This window comes from Varanus komodoensis, unplaced genomic scaffold (genome assembly GCF_004798865.1).
Source record: "Varanus komodoensis strain SLA01 unplaced genomic scaffold, ASM479886v1 scaffold4, whole genome shotgun sequence".
Lineage (NCBI taxonomy): Eukaryota > Metazoa > Chordata > Lepidosauria > Squamata > Varanidae > Varanus > Varanus komodoensis.
The window spans coordinates 52,578,091-52,599,916 of NW_025335941.1; the positions used below are offsets into that span (position 1 = coordinate 52,578,091).

Genomic DNA, 21,826 nt, shown 5'->3' on the forward strand with positions numbered 1-21,826 from the left:
TGAAAGCATCTCTCTTCAAAATTTCAAAGTAAAAAGAATACCTGATATTCATAAGTATACTGAAGTTCAGCATCCACCATTTGAATGTAGCATTTTTTATCCTTCAGATAAAATCTGAGCTGTTTCTTCCAGGCCCAATCATCAGTGCTATGGATCTGGGCTTCATTCAGCTGTCGTACAATATCAATGTTATGAATAACATCAAGGATAAGGGCTTTAAGCTTCAACTCAAGGATTCCAGATTCTAAGAAAAAATGAAATTGTTTCAAAGATACCTCTACAATTTAAAAAAAATCTCTTATTTTTTCTTCTCACAACTTAAGTCTCACTTATGGTTAAAATGAAAGATAACAAAAAGGAGAAAATGAAATGATAATATCCACATCACTAAAAGAAGAAAAAATGTATTTAACAATATTTGCAGGATTATGATACAGGGTGGCAATGCCTTGCCCTGTGAGTGGAAGGGAAAACAAGCAAATACATCCACATAACTTTTCTCCTTTCTTTTCCTGTGACATTTTCCACTGCCGTGAGATAGAAATCTTGATTTATTTGGCTACCTAAAGTACACTGGTCTCAAAACTCTTAAATATATACTTTAGGTAGCATAGGGTTTTGGCTGTTAGACATGGAGCAGGTAACAAAAAAGAGACCACAAAATTGTAAATAGCAAATGTAAATGTTACTGAAGAATAATGTCAATAGGAAGACCTTTTAACATCTGAATGAATACAAAAAAGTCTGAACAACTAGGGATATGCAACCAACTCACCTGTATCCCTGTTCAATTCAGGTTCCACATCCAAGCCATATCTTACTGTCATCAGTATAGCTTTCTCAACTTCTCCAATTCTAACAGCTCCAACTCATTCTTTCATCTGGGATTCTGGACTGCCTTCTTTCCTTCTTCTCTCTACTTCCCTCTCTGCCTTGTATTTATATCTTCCAAAATTATATTTTTCCTTCCCTAACTACAACCAATCAGGACAGTATTTTTGGCCATTTCTGCAAACTCCATTTCCTCTTCTTGAGTTACTTTTTTCCCCTCTTCTTCTTCCTATGACCTTGTACGGGATCTTATACCCTTCTGGCTTCCTGAGTAAAACTTTCTGACCTCTACACTCTTAAACAATGACCTCTAAACTAACAACTTTTTGGCTGCAACTGATATTACATACAAGATTCAACTTCCAAATACCCATAAGCCAACTAAATACAGAATAGAAGGCTGTTTTGTTCATTTCCAGTTTAGAATTTATAAGAGCGAGCATTAGCATTTACAGCAGAGATATATATGGATGCGGGGCGGTCAAGCGTCTCACCCAGAAGGTGCCCAGAGTAACATCCATTATTTTCAACTAAAATTATTGGTTGTAATGGATAGAGGGTGAGTAATAGGTGCAGTGGTTATCCTTTAAAATATCCTCGTCATCCAACCCCAATTCCCTGCCCTTCCACATCTTGCTTGCCCATGTCTTTTCAGTTAGCATGGAAGCTGCCCCAGTCATCAATGATCCACTGCAAGGCTTGAGCAAGACCCTCCATTCGTTGGCATTTCCCACATGCTGCTACATGACTTTTCAAATCATTCCATATGACAACAGAATAGTACCCGTTCTACCCATTTTGCCAATCTAAGAAACCCTGCCATTACTTTATGCACCATTCACAGACCATTAGCTTCTACTCATACCCTCCCCGCTAAGCTGTACATTTTGGCAAAGCGTGTATTTCACTCTTGACATCCAGTGACATTTGCACTCTTATATAAAAATATAGAAGTATGACCTTTCATTTTATCATATTTGAAGGAGCTCTAGAGTATACGGTGAAAATGGCACAGGGTTAACACATTCTAATCAAGAAATCAGAATGATTTAAAAATCACTAATACAGTAACATGTAGAGTATGTTTCAGGTATGAGAAATTGTTTTCAAAACTGCTGAAAATGCATTGTTTCCCCTCTTCCATACCTGTATTACCTGAATCTTCTGTATTTGTGTCTATGCTAGTATATTGCTCCAATTTAGCCATTAGTTCCAATTCTAGCTGCTGCAAATTACGCTCCTTGATTGCATATTCAACATCTTCTGTGAACTGAATTTGTTCAGCTAAACAAAGAATCTATTGGGGAAACAGTATTCATAAGCAAGAATGTTTACTCAAGTATGTAGAGATAGCTATTTAAACAAATCTCACTGCTTTATTTTAACCCAATGACAAATCTATAGTACTGTTTTGCTAAAAGCAAAGAAACAAGCAAACCACAATACGGTTAGGGATGTGTGAGTTTCAGTTTGTTTTTATCTGTATTTACTGAGATTACAGCTTCAGGAATGATCACAAAGCCAGATGCAATCTGAAGTATGCATTTCCAGTGTGATTCACTAAAAATGTGTTCCGTAGGATGTGTACACATTATGAAAATGTGTGAAAAATGCATATTCTTTTAAAATGTACACAACCACACTTTTATCAATGGGGGAAGTATGTACACATTTCAAAGATACATAAATTTGAAAAATATGCATAGATTTTCATCCAACTCCCCGCAACTCACAATCTGATGACAAGTTGAAATAAGCTTCAAGATGGAATTTAAAGTCCTTCAGCAAGCTCAAGATTGCTGATTTGCATATCTCTAACTATACTGATACCTCCTCCTGACATTCTCTAATCAAGGACAAGCCATAACCTGGCAACACCGCAGCTCCTGCCACCATTTCCAACTGGATGGAGAACGTAAAAACAGCCATGCTGGTTCAGACCAATGATCCACCCAGTCCAGTAGTCCATTCACATGGTGGCCAACTAGCTGCTTAGAAGATCCTCAAGCAGGATTAGTACAATAGTTCTGCCTGGACAAGCTCCTTAGCAACTGGTGGACGCTAGCATGTCATCTCTGATAACAGAGTTAGCAAACAGCCAACAAGGATAGTAGCCATTGACAGCTGCCACCTCCTCCATGTACTTTTCCAGTTCCCCTTTAAAGCCATCCAAATCTGTGGTTCTTACTACTTCCTGTGACAGTGAATTCTGTAGCTGAACTATGTGCTATATAAAGAAATACTTATCTGTTCTGAATCTCCCATCAGTCAGCTTCATGTTGTCACCCTGTGTTTAACCCTGTGTTCTAAGTATCATGGGGGAAGGAGAAAAATGTGTCCCTCTCCACACCATGCATAATTTTAAACACCTCTATCGTGTCTCCCCTTACTTGCCTTTTATCTAAGCTAAGAAAACCCAGTTGCTGTAGTTATGCCTCATAGGGGAGCTGCTCTAACCTCTTCATCATTTTAGATGCCCTTCTCTGAACCTTTTTGAACTCAATAACGTCCTTTTTCAGTCACCAGAAGAATACACAATATTCTAAGTACCAAACTTTTGTATAAAGGGAGGTACAAAGGACAGCTCTTTTATTTTCAGTTCCTTTCTTAATTGTGACTATCAGGAGATTTGCCCTTTTCCCCAGCAGCTGCACACTTGATCAAATTTTCATTGAGCTGTACACCACAACCCCAAGATCCCTTTCCTCATTAGTTGTTAGCATGAAATAGACTGATTGAGACTTATAACTCTTGGCTGACAGTAGCTTCTGTTTCAGATTCTTCCATCACCCGCATGAACATCAGAGGCATTTATACAACCAGCCAGCTATGTATGCAGAGCACCCAAATATGGTTTGGGTGCACTGTGACTTCGGGGCTAGAAAGTTTAGCAAATTTATGAATCACTCCCTTAAATCTGTATGATTCCATTCTGTCTTATATAAAGCCACATTGCATTATTTGTTAATAATACTTGTATACTGCTTGATATTACAAGATCTCTGTTTCACATAACAACATATTTATAATTACTATTAATTTACTCGGTTAATGAAACAAATATAAGTACTACAAACAAAGATAAATAAGAGAAACAATTTAAAAAACAGCAGAAGAAAACAATCAGATGCAGACTGCACTATTGTGCTTCATAAGAATACAGTAGTCCTAATATTAGTAAAATTTTCTCCCAAAGTGGGCATAACCTTTAAAAGTAAAGCTAATAGAACATTATTTATTTAAATGTATATATCCTCTTCTTCATTTTACATACCCAGAGCAGAGTATATACATATTAATAAAACAAAATCACTATCCTAATTCACATCATAATCCAAAATATTTAATCCACATTCAATAGGCATAGTTTATGTACTTCATTTTGGCTATTCAGTAACCTTATGAAAATTTATAAAACCAGAATCCAGAACAAAATTCTACTGCTGCTAGAAAGTGTCTAGAAGGCTTTATAATTATTTGGAGTCCCAGCTCCAATCTCAGCAACTTGCTCTGAGACCAGAGTTGAGACTCTGGACTTGAAGCACCTTCACAGCAGTGAGGAAACCTGGTGGCACTTCATTCTCCTCTCCTCACACCCTGAGGCAAAATACTTAGAAGTCTAAGTGTTTTGCAGAGTGGGAGAAGTGTAGCAGCAATGTTAACCTCCATGCTCCTCCACCCTCTGAGGTTATGGGCTCCTCATAACCCATCTAAGTACACCCTAAGTACACCCATTCCTTATAACTAATTTAATTATTGCAATGGATCAACTCCAAGTATGGATAAGCCTCAAATCAACTCATTAATTTTAATTCAAAGTGCCGAACACAAATTACTTCTTTTCAGGTCACTTATTCCTCCAGATAAAGCCTGTCTCTACACGCTTTCTTTGGTTGCAATGATATAAAGAAAAAATTACCTGTGAGGGGAAAAGTGATGGATCAATTGAACCCTGTGATTTTTTCCCGGTGGTTACACAGTCAATCAATAGTTGTTTCAATGTCTCTTTCATCTCCAAGGACAGTTTGTTTAACCAAACCTGGCAAATAATATCAAAGAATGTCAAAGCCACACTACTTTGTACAGCTTTTGATATTACCTTTCTTAGACTTACTTTCTTACCTCAACATCATTGGACAGGAGGATTTTATTTTTAAAAGGTACAATTTCGCCTTCCAATGATTTCATTGCAATTATGTTTTTAAAGTCTTCATCAAAACTGACACTGTGGATTCCTGTTAAATGACAATATCATTTACAATTGACTCAACATGGTGTTGTCATATAACTATAAAGTCACTGAACTACAATACTCAGTTTCTAAGTGAAATCCCTTTTATGAAACAGAATATTGAAGTTCATGTAGATTTAATTGAGCTAAATCTATGCTTTTGCAATGGATTACATAAATTGATTTAATATGTCATAACATTTACATGTATGATTTTTAAAAAGTATCTTTTTTTAAGTAAGACATGTGAAGACAGTTTTGGAGCATCCTTCTGTGAAGGGCAAATTACAATTCCATACTTTCCCATTTTTCCATATGTACTGCTTAAAAGTGACCTAAGCACTTATCTTTTAATGGAAGTTTATTATAACTAAAGCTGATTTGAAAGCTTGTACTGTCCAAAAAGTATAAATTCTCCCTGACACAGAATAAATTCAGAGTTGTAAATATTGTGTCACATATTCACAAGGGCTTTCTTCAGAGATCTTAAAACCTGGGTAGGATCGGAAAGGATATGGTGGCCTTTCAGTCGCATGATCCCAAGTTGTATAGTTCTTTACAGGTCATAGCACTGTGAACTGTGCCTAGAAACACAAGTAGTCAGTGAAACTGTGGCTTCACAAGGGAGTCTCATGCTCTCTGTATCCAAGAAAAATCTATTTGCTTTAAAAGAGATTACTACTTAGTCACTTTTGCAGTGCTGACAAGAGTAGGGAGTCAGAACATCAAGAATAGGCCATTTTCGAAGCCTCCATGGTGTTGAGAGACCTCCACAGTATCATAGGGAATACATGATGCAGGAACTACTCCTATAGCAGCACATATCAAATGGCTCATGGCTTACCAGCAAAAAGCTTCTTCAGGTGAGACTGAATAACTTGTGGATTAGTGGACTGACCCAAGATTTCCAGAAGATCATCATCTCCTATGAAATAGAATCTAGGGAATGCTGAACGCTTTTCCTATTTAAAAATAGGTAAAATGACAAGGTAATCCATTCTTAGAGAGCACTACACTAAATCCACATTTCATAAATGAAGATATGCACTGGTGTGTACTTCCACTATTTCTAAACTGACACAAAGAAGCACCATCTAAGCCATATATCCCCCATCTCATTTTTATTGTTTTATTGCACATGCTTCATTATAAATTAAAACCTAAAATGGAGTACAAAACTAATAAAACATAGCAAACTCATACAACTTCAGTCTTAAAATGTCAACACTATCTTATAAACAGACCATTTATAAGACAAATCAACACAGAGTTTATACATTTTGAACCAAATTTTAGTATTGCATCCATAAAGGCTCATGTTTTACATAATTCTTTCCCAACTGACACTTAGTATTCCATCATTACTGAACATGTTTGCTTCTTACTAGAAGCAAGCATCATTATGTTTTGCTCATATTTTGTTTGTCCTTTAGGGTCATTATTATTTTTCTAAAGTTTTTCTGTATTTCTGCAAATTTTGAAGCACACTGAGCCATCTTTTTTTTTCTCAGTGGCTAAGCTCTGGCTCCATTTCCATCACCTCTCACCACCTAAATTTATTATTAGAGGGAGCAAAAGCATACCTCCAAAAATTCATTCAGGGATTTCTGACATCTCTGTAACTGGTCAAGAATAGTAATCAAAGCATTTCTTATTCCTGCTCGAGCATTCAACGATGTAATGCGGTTGTCCTGCTTTATATCTGTCAATATTGATCTTTTAAAAGACAGAAAAAGAAAGAAGAAAGAAAGAAGTCCTTATGTGAAAATATGCCATTACATGTTCTTTAGACTAAATATTATAGGTCAAATATCAACAGCTAAATTAATATCTGCAATTACTTCCATTTAATAAAATGATTAATTCTGACCTTGAATGTGAAAATACACAAAATCAAATTAAACTTTGCATACATTACATACTTTTTACTTATTTACTTGGAACAATGTTCTGAGACAATTGTGCTGAAAAATGTTGTGCCTTTAAAATAACACTGACCTAAAATCTTCATCTACTCTGTTGAAACGTGCTTGTTCTCTCGGTAAAGCTCCACGACCAAAAATGGGTTCCAGATAGACCCACTTCCTCTGGATTTGGTTTAAATTCTGCAGATACTCATCTAGCTCAGCAAGTTTTTTCTCCCAAACAGAAACTTTATCCTGGAAACCTTTGTAATATGGAGAGTCCTTTAGTGACTGAAGAAGGCAGCGATTGTCCCCAACCTGGTTGACTATGTCTTTCCAATCCTTAATCAATTTGATCATTCGACCCTGGCTATCTTCATAATCAGTTAATGTAAAGACAGCTCCAACTCCCCAGAGTTCAAGTTCACGCAAGGCTTCTCTTATTGTGACTTCACCATGAGCCCGACTGTTCAAATCCTGTTTTCAGATATAAATATTTTAAAAATCATTCCTTATATGATTAAACCAAAGGAGAGAAGGCATTTCAAATGACAAGTTATAAAATGCAACTTAAAAATAAACACAGTATTTTCTTTTAAAATCAAGTACCATGGAATTGGTTACATATTACTACATATATAGATAATAATTTCATTCAAACAACTGCTCATTGAATAAACTTACTCAGTTCAAACAAGGCCAACGGCAAAAACTAGGCCCCCACCAGTAAAATTCGCCTTCATATTAATCCAGTTCTCTTGCATTCAAGTGATTTCATAATGTAAGGTATGCAAACAAAATTGATTCAAACAGATTTTGTATGCAGTCTTTCTCTTACTTTAAAATGGAGGCTACAAAATTGAGTAACTGTGTAAGTGAGTAACTGTTCCTAATAATTTAATAGCTCACAGGTACACTATTGAAAAATAATCCATACCTTAAGTTCGGCTGCTCTTTCCACAATGACATCCGCCACTTTTAGGAGGTCTCCAAACAACAGATTCTCTAAACTAGTACCTCTAGGAAGACCAAGGATGCGAAAGAGGTCCAACCAATGGTCTGGTGACAGGTGTTCTCCTCTAACATATTTCAAGATAGGAAGTGTCATCTGTGGCAAACAAATGCAAAGATGAGTCTACTTGTAAGAATATAGCTTTTTGATAAGCACCATTTTAATCCTGTCTACTCAACTCATATGTAAGACCTATTTGATTCAGTGGGGCTTCTTCCAGAAAACTGTGTGTAAGATTAGAGCCATTCTAGATTAAGCCAACATTTATTCTTGAAAATCTGCATTTTCTAACTCCATGTTTTTCCCTGTTGCAATGTTAATGAAATTATAGATGTAGGAGGAGGCTCAGAAATCGTCTAGTCCAACCTCTGTTCAATGCAGACTGTGTAATGCAGAATGCTGCTCTAACATCCACGACAGATGATCATCCAGCTTCTGCTTAAATGCCTCTAGCAAAGGCAATGGGTGCATTTCACATGTAAGCAATGCATGATATTTAAAATCAGAAATAAATGTTATGAGTAACAATAATTTGGAAGAGATACATTCTTAACCCATGCTGAATAAAACTCATTTATAACCAGGGCTTTTTTTGTCATAGAACGCACCGGAACGGCATTCCGGCACCTTTTTTTCCAATGGATTTTACTAAGTGATTTTGAATCGCCTGTCGGGAGTAGCAGATCAGCAGCAAACTTAGTGCCTGCGGGCTGCTTTTGTGTCTGCTATCTGATAGTGAGACAGTGAGGGTGCTGCTCTTGGGATTGGTGTGTGTGATCGCTCACGCTGCTTACTGCATTATGTTTATGCATGTGTAGAGTGACTGGCAATGTGTAAAAGGTAAACAAGTTCTTTCTTTCAAAAAAGACGTGAGTTCCAGCACTTTTTTTTTTTTTTTTTTTTACAAAAAAAGCACTGTTTATAACTTTGGCTAAATGACAAGATAAAAATGGGTAAATGAATCGATATAACCATAGAATTACCTAAAAATGTGTCCCTGGTTCAAACTGAAAATCTTGTTTCAGTTATCAACTCAAATACTTCTACAATGTTCTCAATCCCCTGTGAACAGTATGCAAATAACTGCAGAATCCCACATTACAGAACTGTTGTAATGCTTATGGAAATAATAGATTTGAAGCACTTTGAACACTTGTCATCAAAATCAAATTTCTGAGATGAACTTCAATAAATTGTGCATGAAGGCAGAATTATATATATATAATTCCTAAAGGTTTAGTTAATTTATTCTTGTTCTAAATTATATATACTCTAATACTTTCTATTTGCTTTATTTAATATACACATGTGAGCCAGTGTGGTGTAGTGGTTAAGAGCATGGGACTGGGACTCAGACGACCTGGGTTCTAGCCCCACTCAGCCATGGAGCCAACTGGGTGACTTTGGGCCAGTCATAGACTCCCAGCCCAACCTACCTCACAGGGTTGTTGTTGTGGGGATAAGACTGAGTGATAGAAGAGGAGAATGATGTGAGCTGCCTTGAGCCCTTTGCAGGAAAAAGGCAGAATATAAATCAAAAAATAAATAAAATAAATAAAATAAAATCTCACCTTATATTTGTCAACCTCTTTTTGCAGCTTTACAGTCATTATAGTATGTTCCTCAATCTTCCTTAGTTTTTCATGCCAATTCAAGAGGAATTCTTCAAACAAGTAGGTCTTGCTCCTGCACAGAATATTTATTAAAGAAAGGTCACCACAGGTTAAATACTGCTAGAATCAAGAACAGTAAACAGTTAAAAAATAAAGCAAGACCTGAATGTAATCCAGTCTTCATTGGCCTTTTCTTGAAAGCCTTCATAAAATTGTTCATATAGTGCCCAAACCTCTGCGCAGCACTCAATGTCTCTGTGTACTTCATCAGCTAAAGAGAAATCAGGCACTTCTAATTCAAAGTGAGAACAGTCGTTACTAAAGAAAAAGAACATAGCAGTATTAGCACTGAATGCCAAATAGAATCTTTTTTCCAGTTCTTCCTTTAAACAACTCCAATCAGGTAATATGGGTCTCCTTTGATTAGCAGGTCTACTCCAGTTCAACAATGCCACCGTATCATATGCTTTCAAACCATTCATGGGATTTTGATAACAATCTATACCCACTGGTAACTACAGGTTGTAGCGAAATGGAGGCTATGAATGCATCCTAGATCAAATCAACCCAGAACATGACCAGGAAGCAGAAATACAGAACTGAGGCTGTCATAATTCTGGCACACCATGAGAAGTCAAGACTCACTAAGAAGAATATACGGAGGAAACTAAACATAGAAAAATAAGAGAAGATCAAGTATGAGGTGGATCAACTCCATAAAGGAAATCATAGTCCTGAGTTTACAAAAGCTGAACAAAGGCTATCAGGGACAAGACATCTTGAAGCACACTCATTCATAGAGTCACCAAGTCACAGGGAACTTGAAGAGACATAATAACGTGAATGTATATATAAGATATCAGTTGTTCAGTGCTGACAAGAGTACTAGATCATTTCATTTTATAACTATCAGTTCAAAGGGTGGGGGAAGCAGATAGAAATATGGCTTGCCAGTTAAGCCTTAGAAGATTAAACACATAACTGAGAATACCCAGAATTAAATTATTGTCTAATTTTATTTATAGTTGTCCAATTTGCTTACAAAATTGCATACACAATTGCTGCTTGAGTTAATATACTAATATGTAGTCACACATACACAGAAATAAACATACCTTAGTTTTTGTTTTGTATCCTCAAGTTCATCAAATTCAGTTTTCTTTTCCTTTATCATCTCAGCACTTTTTTGCAACAAATCATGATGACCTGTTTCAATAATATCATTACTGGGTTTTAACTGGTCCCAGCGTGCTTTAAACTTTTCCAGTTCTTGAAAGTATATATTAACACGTGACATTAGATTATCCTTCATCACTTCAATCTAAAGATGAAAGAGCATAAAAACAAAAGAAAAACTTCTTACTTTGGCAGTTCACAAACTACTAAACATAAACAAATACTGTGAGATACTATCAAAATAGTAATGAATGTTTCAATTAGTTTGCCTAATTCTGCCTTATAAAAATTATTGATCAGTGTAATTCTTCAAAGTAGTGATGTTGTATTTAATACTTCACTTTCCAAAGTGTTAAATATATTCTAACATATAAGGCATTTGCAAAAGCTGTAGAGACTTCATATATGCAAAAAGACCTCAGAGGCTCAGGATACTTCACAATGGAAGGTTCCTAATACTAACAATCAAAAGGCATAGTGCAGCTTTTCTGCTTTGTCTTCCTTTGCTGTTTCCTCATCCCCAACTCTGGTAGGAAAAGAGGGAAGAAGCAGTAGAAAACCAAAAAGGGTCTCCAGATTGTCACCTGCCCCCGCCCCCAAACTTCCATAATAAAAGGCTCCTCCAGATGCATCCTTACATACAGCAAAGGTATCACCCAAATCAGTCCTTTTGCAGTTAGCATGCATATGGAAAACCTCTCTCCCTTTCTCTCAGGAGGGAATAGGTCCTGGGATATTTCAACTCTCCCTGGCAGCAGCTGCCTGGGATGTATTTATGAGTCCCAGCGTCACCAGAACTTCCAAAACAGCACAAGGAACAATTGGATACATGGGGACCCTGATCCTAAGCAGCAGCGTGCTTTTATACTCTAAATCCACACAAGATAAGTTTATTTATTTAAAAAAAATATTTAAAATAAATGATATTTGCCTTTAAAAGGAGAACATTCAATAAAAAGTAGGTATGGTTACACACTGTAGATACGCTCTTCAAAAGCTACCATGAGCAATCAATTCTGACACATACTACCACAAGCAAATATGGACATCCTGGGAATGCTTCACATTCTATCTCCTTAAATGTGACCCACCAAATATAATGTGCATATGACCACTATGTGCTTGAAAATATGTGTATCCTAGAAGTACACTTGTCACAGAACCTCAATTCATTGCTGCTTCCTGTAAAATGAATATTTAGAGGCAAAACCACATTTGGTGTTATGTAATGTGTTGTATAGCCTTCTGAGCATATGCCATGGAAAGGCTGCAGCTCACAGCTTTCTGTCTTTACTGAAAATATTTGCACTTTTTGTCTGCTCTACAGTATCTGGGCATAATTTCATGCCAGTTAAAGACAAACATTTTGTCCATAAGACAGTAGGTCACAAAAAAGAAAGTGATGTTTTGTTAGCAACAGCAAAAATATGGCTCTCTGTACCAGTGTAAACTAAAATCAAAACCTGTTCATGCAAAACTAGAAAAGGTAGTGACTTGGGGAAAAGATATTTGCAATTCATTCCCAAATTACCTGCTCTTTAATCATAAGCTGATGACTTTCAATCATTAACTCAAATTTATCCCATGTAGCTCTTAAATTACCAATTGTTTCGATGCCACTACCAGCCACAGTTCGCAAAAGCTTGTTTTTACCCTCTGCTTCTTGAAAGAGGAGGAAGATCTAAACAAAGGAATTTGAGTATAAAAGTCAATGCAGAATCTTTATTTGCATGGTTAAACACTAGAGTTTACATTCAGTATCTGTCTTCCATTAACAGAATGTGGAAGGTGCTCTCAGAAAGTCCTTCTGTCCATTTCAGAGGTATCCCTCCACTCATCTCCAAAGTTCAACCCATTCTTACTATTTTTGCTTATAAAAACAAATGAGAACAAGAAGATTCCTGTTCAGCCTGAATATAGTAAGATACCTGATATCTGGCAGATGAATATATGACATTTTCTTGATAACCCACACAAAGATGCATGTTTGACTGGAATAAAGTGTCTCTGGGATAAAGAGTGAATTGCTCTCCCATTCAAGTTGGAAAGAAATGATTAAGCTACCACAAAAACAGATCTAGAGCTCTAGTAAAACACTGTATTCCATCTCCCTTGCTCCTGAATTGGGTATACACAGTGCAATTTGCAACAATAAAAATGAAAGACAATGAAGAAACAAATCTCCAAGAATTAAATAATTTTTCTGAATTATGATCACATTTAAGTTAGAATTCCAACAGCATTTCTTTTCAGAACTCAGTTCTAAATACAGAAAAATACTACCTCTTCTTTTTTTTCTTTTAGGTTTTTATATTTCAAATTATCTTCCGTTATTTCATCCACAGTTTGGGGTCTTGCTACTAAGGTTTTCATGGCATCATTGAGGAATGATGAAATATCATGTACATGAGCTACATAAATGACAAAAGAAAATACATTTATTAAATTTCAGTTTTAATCAGTTGATAGCAATTAACCGTTAGTAACTACTATGGCAGCTTTCTCAAATCTGGATCCCTGCAGATGTTTTGACTTACAACTCCCAATATCTCTTACTATTTCCCATAGTGGCTGGAGTTGCTGAAAACCTCTAGAGAGATCCAGGTTAGCTGTTCTGTGGTCTATTTCACACAATACTGTCCTACATGGATAGCATTTGCCCAAAACAAATATCCACATAGGATGCCATAACGCTGTCTACATGCATTTTTCCCTCCACAGAAAGGGTATCCATGTAGGAAATCAGTCTATGCAAAGCAGTAAGATCTGTTTACTAAGTTTCATTTCTTAAATAAATGCTGTACATCTGTGACAGAATAAATTGATCTTTCTTTAGAGAAAAAATATGCAACAGCTCTAAAGAAAGCACAACATGCTAAAACAGAAAGCTGTAAAAGTGAATTAAAAACCAAATACAAGGGAACCTCTCACAAAACAAGTGGGAACTCAGGGGAGAGTACCGTTCTGCCTTTAACTCTGCCTTCCCTGGCCCACTACCAGAAAGAAAAACAGAAAAAAAATTTGGATAAAACTGAAACACTTAGACCATAAGGTACTTGGTAGAACATCTCAGGGGCCACAGGATTTTTTAGATATCTATAAGGCTGGAGACAGAGGTCTGCTCTTACAGAAGGAGAGCTGCCTTTGTAAGTCTCCTCATGTGGATACAGAGAGGTCTGCTTCTCTGTCATCAGAACCTGAACACCAAACAGCACAAAAAGGAAGATGTTGCATGGGCATTCCATGGTCATGTTGGCAGAGGCTACTGATGCATAGGATCAAAAGTCTTCCTGTGTTTCCAACATGGCCTAGGAATGGGGAACGAACTATACCAATCTGGGAGCTGAATTCATTATGAGGGAAAATTAAAGAAACAAAAAGGTCAGGAAAAAACCTCTCCCCATTTGTCTTCTGCTCTGCCAGAACTAGTCAGAAGAAATGCTGCAAAAGGCAGTTCCTTTGTTTCAGTACCTCTCTACCACTGTTCCTCAGATTTGCTCTGTTAAGGGCTTTTAACACAGATTTTCCTTTAAGTTTGTAACTACACATATCCAGTCCCCAAGTGAGACAACAGTTACAGGACAATCCAAAATAATTTATCTGATGATTTAAGACTGAAGATTGCTTTGTCCCACTGAAATCAATAGCACTTTTGGAACAATAGGTAAACACACATTTTGCATAAAATTGTTTCCTATTGTATCTCACTGTTCCTATTATAAACAGCTATTGCAGATGATATAATTGCAGATGATATAATAAGACATAATAATTTTTAATATAGAGACTCAGGGTGCAAACCTGTGCCCCACCAACATCATCTGAGATTCATCATAGCTTGGCTCCAAGGTCCTGAAGCTGGAACTTTGAAGGTCAAGCCCCTACCCACCCCTTGAAGCCGGGGCTGAAAGAACCATGTCAGCTGCCACCCAGGCCACAAATTAACCTCCAAAGTAGAAAATAAGAGGCATGCTGGGGGTCAGAGGACAGAAGAGGCCGGGGCTACAGATTTATGCAGATACCAATTGGGATCCCAGCCTCCTTTCCTCCCTGGTTCCAAATACCTGCTGCAGTGTGGCAGCAACTGTTGCTGCACCTCACACTGAGCATAGGATCCATGGAGGCCTCTGAGTTCAGAGCTTGCATGCATCTGCTGCAGGCACAACAGGATTGGACCCCACCAGAGTCAATACAGTTTATATATCTAAATCCCAAAATTTCAGGCCTATCAAATGGCTAAAGCAAGAAGCAGCAAGTGTTGATTACTGTTTTCCAAAGCCAGATAATATTTCTTCATTTCGAAATACCTTGAATGGACTTCCTCAAAGACATCACAAGAACATCATACAACTTCTGGATAAGATCATCAATCACAGACTTTACAGGATTGCAATTCACTGTTATACAGTCTACTTTCACAGTGCTTCAAGAATAAAGACAAAGATTAATTATATTCCACAGAGTTATACAAAATTAAAAATAAATTGTCCATAGTACAAATATAACAAATCATGGTTTGCTCTTAAAAGTCTCATGCACTTGTTGTATCACTTCTTCTCATAAAATTTCTCAACAGAAATCCCTTTCTCATTAAATATGAACAGGAAATAGAGAGAACACAAGCTCAAGATTCAGGCTTGTAACAACGAACTATGTCAGGGGTGGACAAACTGAGGCTCAGGAGCCACACGAACTCTTTTATTTTGTGGCTCACCTCTCTCTGCTGTGGGCTCCCAAACATATCACACATCGTATCACGCATCAGGTATTTACCATATGTGGCTCTTCCATTAAGCAAGCCTGGCTACACCTGAACTATGGTTTACTTTTATATCTAAAATGGGCCATTAGTTAATGCAGTACTGTGATATTTATCATTTAAATGCATAGCAAAGAAAGCAATTCACATATAAAAAACTTTATGACGTCAAAATTTCACATGTGTCACATAAATGCTTTGGCAAACATCACTATGGCCATTTACTGAAATACAGAAACCCAGCACATTGGCACTAACAGAAATTCTAACTGTACTCAACTATGCTGAAAAATATTTTTAATCCCCAAGGATTTATCTAGGAATAATTCTGCCACTACCTACAGAAGTAACATGATAGCAATAATCTAGCTGTTCCATGTGGCTGTAAGAAGTTCAGATACCTACTGAGAGTTACCAGAAGAGCTCCAATATTGGGTACATTCAGCTTTACATACACAGCCAAATGAAGAGTGATCTCTGTCAGAGATCAAGGGAAGTCCCAGCCTACTTGCAAGCACACATCATGGCTCAGTAATTCAGTATTTCTGGTCAAAGTCATTTTATGAACTTGTTTCACAGAAGGTTGCTCATTCATAAGAGAGATTATCAGCACCAAGGATCTTGGTAACTATTGGCCTCTTTGACCCTTAGATTTAAATTACCCTTCTCTGTACTTTAACCTTAAACTAGCTTTGACACTTAAGAATATTTTCTAAACTTGGGATGGGTAATGCAAACCTATGACCACTCGACATAGTCTAGACAGCCGTAAGATTTTTGGAGTCTCAAATCTGAACTCAAAAGCTTGCTGTGAGGTCAGAGCTGGGACTCTAAACTCAAAGTGCCCTCCTCCCACAAAATGGAGGAGAAGGGTTGTGTAAGCCACAAGGTCATAAGTGTAATGTGATAACAGCTATATATTATTAGTATAGAATTATTCTACTACATACCTTGGAAGGCGTTCTACTTCTTTTCCTTTTCCCTTTAGAGTTTTGAAATTTTTTTCCCAATCATGTTCATTGAAAAGATTCTTCTCCACCAGAGCTTCCATATCTACTTGTCCAATTATAACCCACTCCTTTGGCGCAGCATTCATGTTTAATAACAGAGAAGATGAAATACTTATTTATTAGGTATTCAGCTTAACTATTCTACTTAATCCTAACCTTTTAGACAGACAAGCAAAATATGTATGTCTATTAACTCAAATGTATCTGAAGAAGTTAGCTCTTAACTACATCAACTCATGCACAAACCACATAAACCAAAAGTCTAATGCTGAGCTTTCAGTCTGAAAAACGTACGCATGTAGCTGTACAACACTCCCTGCATCAATCATAGAAACAAAGAAACAGAGTGAGTCAGAAGGGGTCTCCCGGGCCATCTAGTCTGACCCCCGGCTCATGGAGGACAAAAGCATTTTGTCACTGAGTAAAAGAGATGTTCTACATATTAAAGAAGCATGAGGCCATTTTTACAGAAGTAAGTGAGGACAGCAGAACTTGGAAGGACCTCTGAATGTCTGTGACTCAGAAATCACTGAACTAACATCTACCTAGTCCTTTTACAAATCTCACAGCCCAAACAATGCACCTTGGAGAGCACACAATCTCCAATAAGAGCTGTGGTACATATACCTCCAGCACAGAATACCTTTCTGTAAACACTGTCAGACTCAGGTAGACTCTGCATACCCGCTGGCAAGCTATAAACTGTCTGCTTCAGTCAACCCAGGTCATGGGTAGCCCTTTAGAATGAATGGTCTGCCATGCATACATCTTATCCAGCTGCACAGATCTGCATATAAAGCAACAGAAGGAGAATCCACATGCACAGCTAAATTCTACCTTCTGTATACACAGATGTAGGTTAATCCTACACTTTTGGGTCAATCGTTTTAAACTCAGGGGCCGCAATCTACATGCATAACACACAAGGGTCCTTCCAGCTATTTCTTCTGCAGTTGGTCTTTTCAATGAATTTCCACACATATTTCTTTTGTAATTCCTTCCCAAAGTGAGTTTAAACCTTCATTCAGGCAGTTGCTTCCAAGAAAAATCCTGGAAGAATTCTAATGCACATACACAAGTGCTTGCACTCACATTAAGCATCTTGTAAGACTGCATCCAGTGCCTGAAGTCCCACCTACATCCTATTTTGCACTACTTAGTCCAAATACTACCAGTTAGCATCGTATTCCCTAACTGGATACCCTTCAAATATTTTGAACTTCACCTTCCAGCTGTAATAGCTAGACATGATGAGAGTTCTAGTGTAAAATATCTGGAAGACACTGGGTTTGCCGAAAGATGGGTTAGCAAGTCCCAGCTGCACAATAATTTCAAATGTTTCCTGAATATCAGTGTGGAGTTTAACAGGAATGATTATAATTCAACTTTGATAGCTGTCATCTCATATTTTGAGATTTGTCATACTGAACTCATGGTTAAGGCTACAATTGTAAGCCTGTTTTCAAGTAGGGGATTCTGAGTAAATAAGTTTATGCAGAGAGTAAATTAACATCAGTAAACTTGCAACAGACTTATGCTGAAGAGGGAAAGTGTTAAAAGCAACATACCTGCCCCTCACATTGCTCTGTTTACTGCTGGAAACCAGGGTACATTACTAGTGGCACTATACCAAGCATGACTGCCACACGAAGTGTGAAGAGGTTCTCCAGGACTTGACATTAAATTTAGGGCACAGTCCATTGGAGATGCTCATGATCTACAAAACTCAAGAATTACAGGCAATGTATGCACAATGGGAAGAACAGAGAGATGGCCTCTGTAGTCCTCTTGCTCTGCAAAGCTGCTAAATAGCAGATTTTGAAGAGAGAGGGAAGGAGGCTGTAGTACCTACACAAAACACCATGTTTTGTTGGCATAAATTTTCTCTGCTCCCCACACCCTAAACCCTATTTCAAGGTTGCTATTAGAGGCTTGAAAGTAACTATTATATGTTTGTAGTTTTCTCCTCACCAGCTGCAAAAGTGAGGACAAGATCTGAGCAAAGAACCCCTGTTCAACTTCACATCTAGAATCCAAAACATGCTATGGTCTTCTAGATACTGTCCAGGGCCTATAGCATTGCTCTATTAATTGCTTTAAGTAAACACAAAATAATACAAATGGGAGCTGAACTGCTTTTAAAATACCCTTCTCTACAAGTGTTTGAACCAAATACAACTACAATAAGCACCTTAAATTGTTCTGCAACTTCTGCCAATCTTCGGAACAAATCTTCAGCTTTACTGAAAGTGGTCAGAAATCCACTTGCATTTCTTTCAGTCATGATAGAAAAAATGGATTCCTCATCTGTCTCACTCACTCCCTTAAACTGATTGGGAATAGAGATGAATCTTTTCATTTCTCTGTAATATCTTGCTCGTACTTCTTCAAAAGGTGGTTTAAACTGTAATCTCCCTTGCCTGAAAGGTGTTTTGAAAATATATTAACAATTAGAATATTTATACATTGATCCTCAAATTGCACACAATGTGGCTATCTCCATTACAAGCATCTTTCACTGATGGTATTAACTGGAAAAAAGATCTTACTTGTAAGTTAAATCAATGTTGATTTCTGCCAGATTTTCACTGAGTGCCTCCAAACCCATTTGGTACTGATGCTCTAGAGCTTTATAGAGTTGATGGTTCCAGTGCTGTCTCCATGCTTTCATGTCATGTGAGAGGAAACCCTACAGTTTGGCAATGTTAGAATGCAGACATAGTTAACAAATCCTTGATTATAAATACAATTCATTATGGGAACAACCCATCTAAGGAATTCACTTCCTTCTCAATTGAAAACACTATTCAGAACTCTTGTTTAGCCATGGAGGAACCTGGAGTAGAGAAGATAATTGGACCAAATGGAGGACTAGACTGAGGTGCAATTGTTTGCATGTAGTGACAGAAAAAGTCCTACAACCTCCAGCATTCCCCAGCGCAAATGGCTGGTTGGGAAACACAGGAAGTTATAGAAATTTTTCCTGTCTCAAGATTGAATTCTAAATGTTCAAATGTTGTTTTTTGACTAGAACACCAAAATCTGATCTCTACATGTAGGAAAATATCAAGATTTTCAAGTCCTTAACATAAAGGGGACCGCATATTCAAGTGTTAAGTATGGAGCTCACCCAACATCAAAGCTAATCAGAAAGCTAATCCGAAAATCACTGAGCAAAAGTTTCACCAGATTGCTTACTAATTTGTTCTGCTACAGAACATATATAATTGTTAAAATATGGAAATGTACCATTTAAAAATGAAATTCATTATTTCCATCAAATCTCACTGGTTAAAGACATTACAACATATAGACTTTTCTCACTCTTTTATCTTCCCAGCAACCATGTAAGGTAAGTTACCATATATACTGTCAGCAAACTACAAATAAAGCAGGATTTGACACCATGAAAGTAATCTATTCTATAGTGAACTTAACTTTTTATCCATTGCAAATATTTTCAAATATTTCCATATACCTGAAAGGATATTCCTGAAATAAACATTTTGTTACAAAAACGTCATATGTTCAATCTTTATACATATGTGCATTAATTGTCCATACTATTTTACTTTAATAATATCAACAATCAAACCATGCCTGTGACTCAAGGATGGAAAACCCTCCTCGTAGTTCTTGTAAGCCATCTTTCCAACGCTGCTGTTGCCGAAGCAGATCAATGTTCATCAGACCAACAACCTAGCAAAAAGAATAGAACGCATGTTAAGAGTGTTCCTGACAAATTGGGAAGGAAGGAAGGAAGGAAGGAAGGAAGGAAGGAAGGAGCAAATTAACATGATAGTCAAACATACCTTTTCTGTAAAATTAGTATGCCATTTCCTTAGCTTTCTATTTTCTGTGGCGAGTCGCTCAGCTGCATTTTGGAGTTTTGTGATATATGCTTCTAACTCTTTAGGGTTGTCCCAAGTTATTTGTCCCTCTGCTTTTGAGTGCTATTCAAGAAATGAAATAATTCGATAAATGACAATTGTTAATTCTTTGGATGTTCAGTAGAACTCCTACAGCAGAATATTCATAGGTCTCACAAAATACACAGATAGTTTTTTAAAAACTGGTTCTTTTGCATTAAGAGGAAAAAAGGAGGTGGGGAAAGAGTGCTCCCAAATTGCAAGAAAAAAAGCTATTCAATTTCAAATATTTTACACTGCTTTTCATTAAAAACCTCAAATCTGTTCACAAAATAAAATGTACTGAAACCATAGAACAGTAATGAAACAATATCTCATTAAAATATGCAAGGGTAGCTGGCAATGCTAGTCAATCATGAAAACAGACTGTCAGAAATTTTAAATGCTTCCATTATGTTTTATCATGTTTTCTTATTTTAATTGTTGCAAATCACCCAGAGAGCTTTGGATTTTAGGCAGTATAAAAATTTATTCAGCAAACAAATATGCCTTAAACTGACAGACTTCCCACTTGGAACCTGTCTCAAGGATTAGATCATTCCACATGGTGGGTACCACACTATAAAAGGCCCTTCTTTGCACCACAACTAAGTGAACATCAATATGCTGGGGTACATTAAGGAAATGCACCTTGCAGAATTTTGAGACTCGGGTGGCTCGTATAGGAAAAGGCAGTTCCTAAGAAGGCCAAGTCATGTGCTGTTTAGAGCCAGAAACCAACTGGGACCCCAAATCTCTTCCCTATTGCTACCTCAAGCTTGGGGCAGCACCACAGAGTGGATCACTGGCTCCTGCATCCTGATGATTCAAAAGCAGACCTTTCCAGCTGATGGCAAAGATGTATACTTCTCCTTGCCAACAAGGCCTGTGTCCCCTTGACAAAGAGGAGCAGATATCCTTGCCAGAGGTTTGACAGGTCTAACCTCAAGCTTCCAGCAGTGATGGCTGCTCCATGCCACCATGGACAGCTGAAAGTTTCTTACAGCACTATAGGAACATTATGGGCTGCTGTGAGCAGCATTCACTTGGCAGTCACTTGTCACAGTAAGGATCTTTTGCAAATACTGGCTTGTCTTTTGAGTCACACCCATGGTAGGCTGTGTTTCCCAGGTTTAGACCGTAGAACAGCCCACAAAATGTGATAAACCACTCTAGAACAGCTCATAGGTACCACAGATGAAAACTAAGTCACCCTTGGTCAAGCAAGCCCTCTTTGCATGACAGAACAACCCACTTACATTACAGAGAGGAGTAGACTGTCGTGTCAACCAGGCCAGTTCAAAATTACTGATAAAATAAAGCAAATTACTTGCTCCCTTGTGTCATCTGAAGAACCATACAAAACCGTCACAAGACACAAG

General features: G+C 37.3%; 1 protein-coding gene across 2 annotated transcripts in view; it reads right to left on the reverse strand.

Annotated features, from left to right (window-relative positions):
* Positions 1–21,826, reverse strand: part of DYNC2H1 (dynein cytoplasmic 2 heavy chain 1) — a 183,776-nt gene that overhangs the window by 145,754 nt on the left and 16,196 nt on the right. The window contains exons 14-32 of one of the 2 annotated variants that reach the window (XM_044442351.1): positions 20,349–20,489; positions 20,137–20,235; positions 19,086–19,225; positions 18,728–18,956; positions 16,477–16,604; positions 15,075–15,190; positions 13,051–13,178; positions 12,299–12,448; positions 10,707–10,912; positions 9,754–9,909; positions 9,550–9,664; positions 7,904–8,074; positions 7,061–7,443; positions 6,646–6,778; positions 5,907–6,024; positions 4,954–5,066; positions 4,751–4,870; positions 1,987–2,128; positions 42–244 (exon numbers count right to left, since the gene is read on the reverse strand). In XM_044442351.1, coding sequence (XP_044298286.1) covers positions 42–244; positions 1,987–2,128; positions 4,751–4,870; positions 4,954–5,066; positions 5,907–6,024; positions 6,646–6,778; positions 7,061–7,443; positions 7,904–8,074; positions 9,550–9,664; positions 9,754–9,909; positions 10,707–10,912; positions 12,299–12,448; positions 13,051–13,178; positions 15,075–15,190; positions 16,477–16,604; positions 18,728–18,956; positions 19,086–19,225; positions 20,137–20,235; positions 20,349–20,489 — 2,991 coding nt within the window. Of the gene's footprint in view, positions 1–41; positions 245–1,977; positions 2,129–4,750; positions 4,871–4,953; positions 5,067–5,906; positions 6,025–6,645; positions 6,779–7,060; positions 7,444–7,903; positions 8,075–9,549; positions 9,665–9,753; positions 9,910–10,706; positions 10,913–12,298; positions 12,449–13,050; positions 13,179–15,074; positions 15,191–16,476; positions 16,605–18,727; positions 18,957–19,085; positions 19,226–20,136; positions 20,236–20,348; positions 20,490–21,826 lie in introns of both variants that reach the window. The other variant, XM_044442350.1, reaches the window with a different exon arrangement.